The sequence below is a fragment of the Psittacula echo genome (genome assembly GCF_963264785.1).
Source record: "Psittacula echo genome assembly, chromosome: 1".
NCBI classification, from domain to species: domain Eukaryota; kingdom Metazoa; phylum Chordata; class Aves; order Psittaciformes; family Psittacidae; genus Psittacula; species Psittacula echo.
Genome location: NC_137735.1, coordinates 93,698,708 through 93,712,675, shown reverse-complemented (window position 1 = coordinate 93,712,675; position 13,968 = coordinate 93,698,708). Strand labels below are relative to the sequence as shown.

General features: G+C 39.2%; 1 protein-coding gene across 1 annotated transcript in view; it reads right to left on the bottom strand.

The window, feature by feature from the left end:
- Nucleotides 1–13,968, bottom strand: part of KIAA1549 — a gene marked incomplete at both ends in the record, with an annotated part of 143,489 nt that overhangs the window by 14,354 nt on the left and 115,167 nt on the right. The window contains 4 exons of the mRNA XM_080631181.1: nucleotides 1,288–1,511; nucleotides 3,169–3,374; nucleotides 8,670–8,794; nucleotides 12,155–12,357. Coding sequence (XP_080487307.1) covers nucleotides 1,288–1,511; nucleotides 3,169–3,374; nucleotides 8,670–8,794; nucleotides 12,155–12,357 — 758 coding nt within the window. The remainder of the gene's footprint in view (nucleotides 1–1,287; nucleotides 1,512–3,168; nucleotides 3,375–8,669; nucleotides 8,795–12,154; nucleotides 12,358–13,968) is intronic.

The following is a 13,968-nucleotide window of genomic DNA, read 5'->3' as shown; positions in this document are numbered from 1 at the left end:
CTCCAAGTCATGCTTGCCTCAGCCTTGTTTCTCTTCCCTTTCCCATTTTTTCGTGCCACCCCCATTAGGTAGCCTTGAATCTGACTCCTGCCTTTCTCTCATTGGCAGCTCTCCAAACTGTCTTATTCCTCCTTCAAACTCTCTCCATTGTCACCTCCCTTCTACATTTATCTTTCAAAGTTGTCTGTGCTCCAGCCTTCCCCCAGTGCTTCTCCAGATCTTTCAGACCAATGTCAACACATCTGCAGTAGCAGAACAGACCATAAAGATTTGCCAACAGAGGTCTGTGCTTGGCATTGTTGGGTTTAACCCTACTAGGCATACAAGCTATGGAACCCATGTAGCTAGAGAAAAGGTACTTTCTATCAGTGCAGAAGCAGCTACAGGGTACCAGTGCTCTGGGAACAAAGTGTCAGTATTTATAAACAGAGCTCAGGGAAGACTTTCTCTGAAGAGGCCAGGGAGGCAGCTCAGTGACACTCTTTACCCAGAGGGAATACATGAAAGGTTATCTCTTTGATTTGTGAGTTTGCCATTAAATTCAGAATCTTCAAGCTTTTTAAGCTGTTCAAGAGAGGGCTGAAGCACCTCTCCTATGAAAGTTAGGCTGAAAGTTGGGCTTGTTCAGCCTGGAGAAGAGAAGGCTCAGTAGCTTCTAGTACCTAAAGGGGGCCTACAAGAAATCTGGAGAGGAACTTTTTACAAGGGCAGGTAGTGACAGGACAAGGGATGATGGCTTCAAACTGAAAGAGGCGAGACTTAAGTTAGGTATTAGGAAGAAATTCTTCACTATGAAGGTGGTGAGGCACTGGCACAGAGCGCCCAGAGAAGCTGTGGCTGCCCCATCCCTGGCAGTGTTCAAGGCCAGGTTGGACGGGGCTTTGAGCAACCTGATCTAGCGGAAGGTGTCCCTGCCTGTGGCAGGGAGGTTGGATGACCTTTAAGGTCTCTTCCAACCCAAACCATTCCACCCAAACCATGATTCTATTGTCTTTTCCCCCCTTTATAAAAATATTATTTCTTGCAAGTTTACATTTTCCATGTATCTTTTTTTACTACTTATACTGAAATCTTGATCCCCCCTACATCACGAAAGAATTATTCAAACAAACGGCAAAGCAAATGCTAAATTGTTTTAAGACAGTTTTCATACATTTGGGTTTATTTATTGAGAATTCACTGTTGAGAACTTGTAAAAGAATAACATGAAAACAAAAATACTGGCATATACTGAAACAAATACTGTTTAAAACAACTCAAACTTTTTCCCATCTTTGAAATGCCTACCTCTTCCTTGGCTCTATGAAGACAGTAGGCACACTGCCTCCAGGGTCCAAGATCTTGTCAATCTGCATCTGTGCCTTGCGATATATTCTGTGCTGTTCTTTGGAGTCCACCACCACCACGTCATCCACCACTGGAAATTCATAGTGCCCTTTGCGCTTGGCGCGAAGACGAATCTTATTGCGGTGGTGCTCAATCTCAGACTTATGTCTCAGGGCTGTTTGTATCTTAAAGAAGGAAGGGGGCAGGGAAAGAGTGGTTTTTGCAACAGAACTTTTTGCTGCTCTTCCGTAAACCTCTTTCCCTCAGATCCTTGGCTGCCCCTACCTTCCTCCTTCCCCTCTCTCCCCCAGATCTTTAAGGGATTAAAGCAAGTCACATAACTTGCAAACACTTTCTTTCTTGGACATTTTGCAGTATTTTCACTGTCTCCCTAGGGAGATGTACTATTAAACACAATATGATTGTCAGAACAGCAGGTGTAGTTAGAAAGAGGTGGCAGTTTGTTAACAAAACACAAAAAACTCCTGCTGTCTGCCGGAAGTGATACTGCTCTGAAAAGATCTGTAAAAGCTGTATCTACATTTGCTTGTCAGAAAGAGATACATTTGATCAATAGTGTTAAAATCTGTCACCCATTCCCTTTAATGACCTTCATCATGTAAGCAGCAAGAACTTAAAAGAGCTGAGCTCATAACTCAGTGCTTCTGCTGAGCATGACAGGCCACCATAAGCTATGCAGAAATGTAGCAGCAATACAAGGGTCCAGATCCCTAGGTGAACAAGCGTTACCAGCTCTACATCTTGCAGGCTGAGTTTTCGTGACTCTCTACCCCTTCTTTTTAAATTCCCTGAGGAGTATGTCATCATGTGGGGAAAGCTATCATAACAGCAGCACTGGCCCAACACTCACTGAAATCTTATCAACGGAAAACACTTGGGCACCAGATCAGGTAGCAACAACTGCTCTGCCTGTGCTGGACTAGTTTCTGAACACATCTGCACCAGCAAATTAAAAACCAAGTAAAATTTGAGTTTCGTGTATTCCCTCATGAAAATCCTGAAATATTATGAAAAGGACACAAGCCAGATTTACTGTTTACATTTATAATTAGAACTATATGTCTTCTGCCCATATACTGGATTTCTGTTTTGTAGCTCCCCTTGCCTGTGTATACTAAATATACACATTTACCTTTCTTCTGTAAGGTACTCAGAAACTTCTTAGCACAGAGAAGTTAAAGGTTTCAGTAAATCTTCCACTCTGAATTATGAGAAGATGCCATCTTACACCCAGTACAAGGTACTGCCAGGCAGGGTACGACATGGTTTCACAGCAAATTACCGTCTCTCTTAATGCCCAAGGCATACTCATATTCTGCTGACGGTAACATGAGCCTCAGAGAAAGCAGGAAGTTTCTGTGTATTTACTGTCAGATAAACACATCAGAAGTTGGAAGCAGTGCATGTGCTGCAAATTCACACCCCAGAATATGAAGATAACTTGTTTGCACACCCACATCCTGAGTTGCTGAGAAGTCAGAAGAATAGTGTAGAATGAAAACCAAGGTGAGGAAGATGCTCCAATACTCACACATTAATTAACACAATTCTTGTAAGTCATGTCCTGCTGACTAGCAAAAGGATGGCAACACAAGGTATCCTGACCATTAAATTTGCTCCTCTCTCTGTGTTTAAGTTTTGACTTAGGTATCTCTTAAAAACAGGTCAGATTACCTCTCTGGACTGAAACAGGATTATTCCTGTAACTTGCCAAAACTCAACTCTTTAGGAACTCCTGATAAGAAGAAACAGGGTACTTTTCACTTCCCACTTGGCTGGGCATACAGTCCTCCACAAACATCCAAAGCATGGCAAAAATACCTCTTTATTAATTTTGTTGGTCTCTGCTACTCGATCAGAAAGCACCGAGTTCTGAACCGGAGGTGCTGCCATCGGCTGCATAGCAATCAGCTGGATCTTGCTTGGGACCCGTCTGCTGGCATCTGAGGAACGCGACATCCTATCCACATGTTCAAAGATAGAGGCTGATGAGTGCTGCTCATTTCCACTGCTGGTCTGAGGAGGTCCTAAATCACCAGAACAAATACAGAGTAAAGGAATGCTGCCAGGGTTATCTCAGTCAAACATTAAGCTCTACAGATGCTACAAGACTATGCCATGTTTTCCATCTGTGTTTAATTTGCCCTATAGGCCTTCCAGCTGATTCACATTTAATGCACAACAAGTTTACCCAGTGGTTTGCAAATGATAAACATTTTTCCATTATATTTCCAGAAGGGGAGCTGTCATTCTTCATTTCTGTAAATCAAGCTCTTGGCATTTGCAAACCACCAAAATCTCAATCTACTTTCCTCTATAAAAAGCTGTTCAAGTACATACTGCTAATGTTTCCTCTTATCGGTACTTAAGGAGATGCAAATTCCTCAAATGGAGGCTCAAAGAGCAATGACAGATATCTCACTGCAAAATGCACTTCTTGAGTGACAGGAGGAGTGATATATGAACTAAACAAAAATACCATTAGAAACTGACACAAAACACAAAGAATTTTGCAGACATTTTACCAATTAAAGCCTTTAAAGCAGTTTTCTTCTCTATGACAGGATAAACTGTTATAGTAATGAGCAAGATGCACAAATATTGCCATGCTGTAATTTGTTGAAGAGGTTAAATCAACTCCAATACAACCAGCAGAAGACGTTATGGAAACCAATACAAGTGAAAGTTGTGGCCCTAGTTCTGCCAAGAGTTAATTGCTTCAACAGAAAATGGTCATCTCCATCATGACTTGAAATCTGTAGGATCAAGGATCACCCCTGCTGTTTGCAGTTAAGCACATTAAGATTTTCAGTTTGTCTGTATGTTTTCTAGAGATAGGCCTACAACAGGAACCATTATGTGGATTAGGCTTGCAAAAACTACAGAAGACTTGCAAAATAATCTTTTGTCTTTTCCACATGGTAATGCCACAACTTATTAAACTGCTTTTCACCATGAAATACAAGCAATAAGAGATTAAGATTTGTGACTCTTCATATGGAGGAATACAAGAGTGTAGAGGGACATAGTTCATAGCACAGACTTCTAATAATGGACTGTGGTTCTCAGATTTAAATCAGGAGAATCTGATTTGATTCTGATACAGATTAATTGTTGATGAACCTGATCCAACTCCAACAGACAAGAAGGAAAACAGCCACTGCTCTGATCAATTTGTGACCTGTGCTAGTAATGAAGTACAGGGTTCAGAAGAAGAGTCTGCAGAAGATCACTGTAGATGACTTATTCCTTTGCTTCCTTCTAGCACAAAAAGGGAGTGGGAGAGAGAAGGCATGGTACAGTTCATTACATTCACAGCACACTGCTTTTGGGCAGGAAAGCAATCTGGCCACAAGCTAAGCAAAATTTTTATTTTTCATACTTCTCAAATTTGATTAATGCATTTCAAATGTGCACATTTATAAATGTATGCATCATTTATAAATGTGACTTTCCTGTACGTGTCCTTAAAAAGAAGGTAAACAGTTTCATTCAAGATCTCTGTCCCACAAACGTTCTGCAAGACACAGCCTAAATGAAATATATCCTTCTCTCTTCTGTAGCTATTTATATGAACCTTACCATTTCTCATCTTCACAGCCCCATCTTCATATATTTTGTGAAGCATACAAGCACTGACTCTCACAGTGAGGGGCACAAGATATAATAAGTAGTTAGTGTGAATCCCTCAGAGCAATCCTATAGTGCAATGGAAGTCTGAACTTCTGCATCCATCTTTCCCGTTTTCCCCATGCATCAGTCATTCTTTCCAGCCTTTCCAGTCTAACAGCAGTTCTCAAAACTCAGTGACCTCCAACATAAAATTTTAAGGTTATTTTCATATTACTTCATTGGCAAGGTGCAATATATTAAATTACACTGAGCATTCAGCCTAAATCTTTATAATTTCATCCATAACCTTTCTTTTTGTGCACATAAATAAGTGCTTGGCAGAGGCCTCTTAGCTGGAACGGTTTTTAAACTCATTTTGTAAAACTGTCCAGAAGTCCCATCCCAAAATTTGCTATCGGTCTACCGTAGCATCATATGTTACCCTCTTTTGCAGGAAAGATGCACCCACACAAAAACCCCCATAAGCTGCATCTGACCTGTAGATCCAATCTGTGTGCATACACTGAATGTGTCTGTAAGTATAAACTAAAATGGAATTCTAGTAAAGTATGAAATTCGTGAACTGCACAGTTCTGTACACATACAACAAAAGGAGAAATGATTTCTAACTGAACACATGAAGTTCTGACACAGTGAAAAAGAAAGGTCTCTTATTGCAAGGTTCTTATGCTATTGTCCATGGTTAGAAAATCTTCCTTATAAAGCAGTCAGATAGCACTATATGAATTAAATTTTGATCTCAGACTAGACAGTTGAGCCTAAAAAATAATGAAGACGTGTTCTGTCCAAATACTGGACAGAACACATTTAAACAACTAGTCCGTATAGGTCACATGTCAGGATCAGTGTTCATCACTCTTCCCTGGGTTGAAACTACTAATTGAATTATCAAGAAAATTAATTGCTCTGCAGGAAGCTATGATTTTGTATGAAAAGCAATACAGCTGGAGATAAGGAAAGGCTATTGCTTCCTGCACCCTCTTGAAATAAAAACAAAGGACACAGCAACCACAGTGCATAAAGCCTAATACAAAATCAGGTAGTCAATGAGAATCTTTCACTGTTCCAGTGGTATTTGAATCTTGTCAGAGTATGCAGTTTCTGATAAATTTCAGTTTCTCTGTATCCCAGTACATCATGACTTTCATTAGGCACTTGTACAAATGCAACAATGGAAAGAATCATAGCCAGCCTTATATCCATCCTTCTGTACTACTGTAAGACGGAAACTGCTATCAGAGGACAGGGTCTTTAATTTATTACTAGATATGGTATGCATTATTAAAGACATTGTCAGCTTTCTCCTGCCCCACCTTTGCTATGGTTAGAAAATCAGCCAATCCTGATCAGAAAAACACTAGTTCATGAGAAAATACTCATGGCTTTTTGCAGGTAGCCTGTGTTTGTCTTGGATTTCCAGTAAAGACACTAACTGTATCTCTAACTTGTTTATATAAAGCTAGTTTCAGGACCAACAGCTGCCTCAGTTTTGCTTCTTTTGAAGTTTTCCTCAATAATTTGAAAGGACTGGGAGGAAAATTGGAAAAAATGTGCCTAAATTGGATGACTATAATTTGTGTTACTGAGAATTTTTTATACTTCAATAGCTGGAAAGCAATTTTGGTTTTTTTTAGACTCAGAAGACAAATCCTTCCATCCTTAATATATAATTGTAGCTACCCCAGCACCTCTATTCATATCTGTACTCAACTATGAGCTCTGGTTACTTACCCACTCTGTTTGCTCCTGACAACATAAAGGAAAAAGAAGAGACAACACAATAATTATTACAAATAATTCAGCTGGAATGGCAACTGGAACAAACACAGCAGTAAAATGATTGCATTTACTTGTGAATGAAATGCATGAACTTGGATCAAACTGCCAAACCTCAGCTGCACAAAAAGGGAGCTGAATCTGCCATTTAACAGAGAGCTCTCTGCAGACAGTGCCTCCAATTTTGAATGCTAAAAATAGTCCCTATGATTACCAAAGCTAAAGGCACCAAATGCTGAAAAAATAGCGTATCTGATCCAGTAAGGACATGAAAGGTAAAAAAGACACATTTTACACAACATGCTTGCTGCCTTTGCCAGATAATTGATATGCAGCAATACCTAATACTTCTATACAAAAGGAAATGTTAAACCCTATATAAAGTTTTAAGCCAGATGGAAAATGGATTTCCCATGAAAGAAGAAATGGGATAACACTAAATCAGGCCAACAGAATTGAAGTCAGATAGGTTGGTGCAACTCCTAAACCATCCTGAGGTGAGCTTTGTCATAGCATAATTCTTTTCCTATACATTTACTTGGACATGATTCCTGGTCCTGAGAGCAAACCTAATGCACTTAAAATATATATATAGTATCAATACAGTATCTTTGTAAATTGTGTAAAGTACATATAGCATACACTGTCTGCTGAATTATTGGGAAATATAACTTCCTAGGCACATCAGCAGATCCTATGCTTTGTTTCCTTACATGTTCGTTGCAGAGGAAAGCCTCCTCCACAGCCCTGGCTGTTCCAGGAATAGTCCATATTATGAAAGTTTAAGAAACATGTATTATTTAACTTGCTGTTTAGCCACCCAAGAGGTAGCAGGTTGTATGAGCTATCTTACATCAAATTTCTTCAACATAAGCAAAAAATGAAGATTGCCTGCTATGATCTGAGTTTCACCTGCGCTGCATTCCTCCATAGTCATCGGTACATCTCAGCTGGTATTTCAGAGTGTGTGGAAAAACACTCAGTATACCAAAAAGACTGCCCACGCTGTGGTCAGTAGTTTCTTCTTCTCAGTTTCTGCTGCCATCAAGGCCATGTGAATTAAGAACAGATGGGGTATCATAAACTCCTTTACCAGATATTCAGTACCAAAATTTTCTCTTTGAAGACTATTGTGATTTAAGGTAAAGATCTGGTAACTAAAACTTTAAGCAAGAAGCAAACCATCTAAACCCAAAAGGCTCTCATAAAAAACACTTATTTTTTTTGTGCAGGCACAGTTAACCACATACTTTTTAACCGGAAAATAATTTAAAAGAATGCTTTTATTAAAAAGTGGAAGTGGGTTTGAAGTGTTTTATCAACTTTTCAGTGAGGAAAGAAATATATCTTAGGTACATCCATGACAAATGGTGGCACTTGAACTGGAAGCAAGATGGTTATTTACAAAAATAAAACAAACTCATTGTTATTAATGTATTGGCACTGGATCTTCATCTTTCTAAAGCACAATCATGAAGGCATTTGATGCCTGAATTAGAACTTATTTGTAAAACTTTTACCTCTCTGGTCTCCTTTTTAATCTCACTTTTCTGAAAGCTGCCATTACATATATCCTTGCTGTACCAAATCCTGCTGTGACCTCTACCGCCCAAGTAACTGCCTGCAAGATTGCCACCAGGAGAACCACAATTAGGCCTAAATGGAAAGAGGTTTGCCGGGAGGCATGTGGGACAGAAAGGAGGGAAGATTTGTTCCTGCTAAGCCATTCATTTCAAAAGCTTGCTGGAATGGAAGGAATGTGTAGATCTTCAGTTTCAACAGAAGAAACTGAACCAAAAAGGAGAGGAAGAAAATTTTCCATGACATAAACCAGAAAAATTAACAGCCAAAGATGAATTTAGAAAAGTTACAGCACCAGAGTAATTCTTCAAGAGAAAAATAGAGTAACAAACCCTTCTTCACTGCTCTGCGTGGTTTGCCCTCGTTTGCAACAGTTGATGGTCTTGCAGTTTCTTCTCCTGTCTCCCTCCCGCTGGATTGTTCACTTGCGGTGGAGTCAGCATCTGATGGTGAAACCCTGCCACAAACATTAAAAAACAAACAAACCAACACTTAAGTTTGCAAAGGGCACGGTTCTCACACAAAAAGAATCCTGTGCTAAAGTATCTTGTGAAGACTGCTAATGTTTTCCTCTGTTTATAAGTACATTTATAATAAATTAGCATAGTTAGATATTCATTGGCATAATGCTACTGTTGTTGCATTTGAAAACTGACTGCAAGAGGATTCACATGTGGTATTATTAACTAATCCTTCCTTTAAAATACACTTCAAGAAAAAACTCTGCATTTGTAAGTAGCAGCTTACTTTTCAGAAAGGAAAGAACTATTTTAGAAATAAGAAACCCATACAGGTAATAATAACCCATACTCTAATATTTAGACTTGCTAGCTTGGTGTTCTCTTGCTAACACTACAAGTCTATGTGATTATTTTCCTGACTAGTTAAATGTGGAACCACTAAAAAATGCTATTTTATGTATTTATCCCATGCAGTCATAAGATTCTTAAAAATACGTGTTACCTGCAAATTACAATCTCAGTGTTCATAGTTTTTGCAGGCAATTATACAAAAATACAAAGAAATACTGTGATTTTCCCCAACAGAATACTTCAGATGTAAAATTATCCAGATAGTATAGAAGTAACAAAAATTTAGGGCATACACTGCTGCTCAGCTGACACCAAAGCCTGTCTTTTCATATGGGATCAGCCTGAGTGTCTCTGGTGACCATTTTGTCATGTGAGCATTCATATTCCCTCCCTGCAGGGAGTTAATCACTGAAAGCGTGCACTTGTCTGTGCATTAATGCTGTTGAGTGCAAGATTTCCTTGGGCTAGATGGAATCTGAACTAGTTACTGAGGCTGCTGGCTAAACACCAACCTGCCTAGAGCACACAGACTGAGATAACTATGCCTAGCCAGACAAGTTCATTGAAAGTTAAACCGACTCCTTGCAGCAGGCAATGCTCTCAATTCAACTCTCTTTTTTCTCCTCCCTGAGCAATGCACTGCTAATTGAACTCTGTATTTCATTCTTTTCTGCAGTACTGTAGTACTAAAATGTCACATTCTAATTAAAAAAAAAACCCAAAACTAAAACAAACCAAACAAAAATAACCAGGTAAAATAGGAGAAATGGTTCTCAGTGAGCTGACAGATCTACATTATCACATCTTTTCCTCTTTCTAAGGTGGAGAGGGTGGGCAGAGCTATCGTCTCCATCACCACTATTTTGATTCAACAGAGTATAAGGCTGGAGTTCCGTTTCCGCATCTGCTACTCACTTTGTTTCACCTCACTGTGCTTTGTATTCCTTCACACTCTTTCATCAGTCTATCTAAATTATCATTAAATAAACTATAAGAGCATAAACAGTGCTGAGTCAACATCAGTCATTCTTTGTATGTGCTAAGGAATATGCAGTTGTACCTTCTCAACCCAAAACAACAGGTCCAACTCTCAGCTGGAGCCTAGAGATGCTGTGCTCTCTGAACTTGATTATTTTTCTTATTTGTTGTTTTTACAGATTCAGAATGTGTACTCACATCACCACTGTATTTCCTGGCATGCAACATACAGTCCTGAATTGCATTGTGATGAACTGAGTTTTGTATTTCCACACAAATCAGAAAACATCTAAAAGCAACCTAAGACACTATACTATCATTTCACATTTCAACTTCTGCCTCAGGGAATAAATGTTTAAATCTCAAGCTGACATGTGCATGTCAGCATGCTAGGGAGATGATGGTAACATCTCCACAGTTAAGCCTAAAGGGAGATTTGCTCTTAAGGGATGATGAGGGAGAGGCAGGAAATTCTCTTTTGAAAACATTTTGAAGTATTTGAATTTAGATGATATTAAAAAAAAGAAATATGTTTGTTCCAAATTTGATCAATGATTCATTATTGTCTTCAGGGAAGGCACCAAATGTTGGCTTCTGAGAATTATTCCTGCTTCATTTTCTGAATTATTCCAAATGAAATACAGTAACAGCCTCAAGTTTAAATTTCTTTCTTATACTTATGTCCATGTGAATATAGTTGCCTTCCCCTCCCCCTAAGTATCATCTCTGTCTTAGGCCACTTCTGAACTTTTTAGAAGAAACAGAAAAACTTGTCCTTCTGATTTATATTTATTTAAGCTGCACCAAAATGAGTTAGCTAATTTTACTTCCATTATTTTCCATTTTGTCCACTGGTAGTCTACTACTTGCAAGGCCTATAGGCATTAGCAAGACAGGCTAGACATCTGGGAAGGTGGAAATCAAACTTTACAAAGCCTACATAGGGAAGATGAAGTGAGGATCTTTGGACAACTAGGGCTTTAGGGGAAGCATAGAAGGTTAAACAGAGTAGCAATCTGTATCAGAGAGACCTGCAGCTCATTCAGAATCATCACTGGTTTCTTTCTAAGCTCATTTAACTGTGCCTTTGGTGGTTGTTTCCGGACTTTTTGTCCTCCCACCATGCAATAGCACAAAGGTAAAAGCACAGAGGAGAAAGAGCTGGAGACAAAGGGGTACAAAAATACGAGAGGGAGAGGAAAAAGAATTACTGGAAAGTGGAACACAGTGCAGCTTAGCAGTGAGGAGCTGTTTGTGACTCATCATGGCATTCCTCAGGGCTCCATTTTTTTCCCCACCTATTACTTTCCCACTTACCCTTTTTTAATGCACAGATCTTTCTTTACTGCATAGCTGTTAACAATGCCTATCCAACAAATGCAATCCTTTTCAGCAAGGTACATTCACATAACTCCATTATTGGAAAAGGTATGAAATCACTGCTGAAGGCTGACACACACTTCTTCATTTGCTCAGCTATAAATTATTACTCCTTTTCCTGACCGAAGTTGGTTTGCTATGAGAGCAACCATATAACCACAAGTAAAAACACTCTTGCATCTTCCCTAAATTTTGGAGATACTGCTTATTTCTGGAAATTCCAACTTATCATACACATATTGATCACTATTAATATTATTGAAACACACTGCTATTTGTCAATGTTTTTTGTTTGGTTTTAACCATCTATTGCCTTAGTAGCTAAAGATCACTACAAAGAGAATGCATCAGGAAACATACACTTGGTGTTTCCACTAAACAAGCAGTTACTGGACTCCAGCCAACCTAGTAATGTCTTAAACACCCCTCTTCACTAGGCATGTTGCCTTTAAGAGAAAAATGGACACAAAATTCTCACAACCTTTTACTAATGGGTAGTGAGGTATAACTCTGACAGCCCACTACCAAACGCAAATCCCAGAGCTCTGGAACATTTTTTTCCACTGAAATTGCCCTAAAAATACAGTAATTGTCAGCCATTAAGAAACTGTCATCTATTACAATTTGTTTTATCTCTGTGAACTGACCTCCCTCTGTGTCGAGCAGTCTTTGAAGGCTTTGAGGAAGTCTTGGATTTGGGGCTGGGCACATCTCCATTTTCAGATGGGGTAGTATCCTTAATAGGTCCTGGTAAAGGAGCTGGCTCATGGATAATCAAGACATCATCTTTATTGTGCTGGCCCAGATGCTGCTTAGCAAAATCAAAGCCTTTCACACTGGGGGCTTGTAGCTATGAGAGAAGAACAAAGACAAAAAACAGGAACCATGAGTGACAGTGAGTACAAAGGCTTTGGTTAAGATCTGCAAACAACGGCCACTAAGAGGATGGTCAGGCTATGGTGATTTCAGAATGAACATGAGAGCTACAGCGAAAATAAAAATAATGTCATGCCCCCCCAATTCTGTCATCTTACTTCAGCATAGACACACAGTTTAAAACTCCAAATCAGCAAATCTAGTTAAAAAAAATAGCCTTCTGCTGCTGCTACATCCTTTCCAGCTATTTCTTCAGGCTTAATCATTGTGTGAGGACCTTTTGGTTTCCTTGTGAGTGCAAGGCTGTAGGTGCCTGCGTATTACGACTGCCAGGTCACCTTTCTATTTCTTTCAGGCAAAACGAGTGAAGTGAGTTTAAATAATTTCCATAATGTTACTGCTGATCTTCCTCATTTTGAGCTCACCAAATCTGCAGGAGTCTGGGAGTGCTTCTAGAAGCGCCTAGTTTGTACAATGAAAGATAAACATTCTATAGACCAGAGTGATACTGCAGCCTGGCACCGACTTTTCTGCCAGCACAGATACCTCCAGAAAAGAACGAAAACCTATCTCTTAGGAATTTCATACTGAATAGACAGAAAAATTTATTAAAGGCTTTGGAGTTTAGAGAAATTAGATACTTATCCTAGAGCTCTTATTAAAGGATTACAGATTCAATGGGCATCTTGCTTTAGAAAGACACAGATGTGAGCCTTTCATTATCATAACTGTATTTATAAAAAGATAATCTCACCTTGTCAGTGAGTCGATTCAGACTTGATTTCATCAAACCTCCAAGTTCCAAGCTTTCCTGCTGATTTTTGGGGGGCTTGGAGTAATTAAGAAATTCTGAAGAACTAATTAAGAGAAAGCTTTTCTTCAATCCTGCTCAATTTTATGTAGTTTGAAAGTTGAAAGTAGAAAGAAACATTGACAGTTCCAGTTTGCAAAGTGCATGCACACGTATCCACTGCATCGCACATGTACAAACCCCTCTGTGTGTTCCTAGAGCTGATTTCTGCAAAGTGAATCATGTGTTGGAGTACATTTATGGGCGCGTCAGGTTCCAGATGTTTAAATGAACCCCCTTTCATAAAGCTTGGCATGCCAACATAGCTAACTACAAGCAGACTCGTCTGATACCATGCCAAAGATAAGCTTGCCTAAGGAATATTCTGAAACAATCTCTTCAAAATATTTTCTCAGTAAGCAAACATTTTCCAAATGGTTCTTCAAAAGGATGTCGTAGTACAGCAAACTGCCTATTTAAACCAGTAGATGGCAATAAAAGCTCTCTTGTAAAATCCAACAACTATCTGAATGGTTGAGATTTCGGAGTTCATTTCTCACAAAATGAATAAGCTTGTTATTTGAACAGATCTGGGTGTTTTCCACTATACTCCATGTTTCTTGGGCCTTACAAAAGACCCTTCAAATCAGCATGATGGGTGACTCAGTTACTGAATTTATATAAATGGCTGCAGCCACTGATTCAAAAAGGCACTGTTGAGCTATACCAGGTCAAAGTGTAACTGTTCTCTATTTTTTGAACTCTTCCTGAAACCTCCCTCCTCTTCAGAGTTGA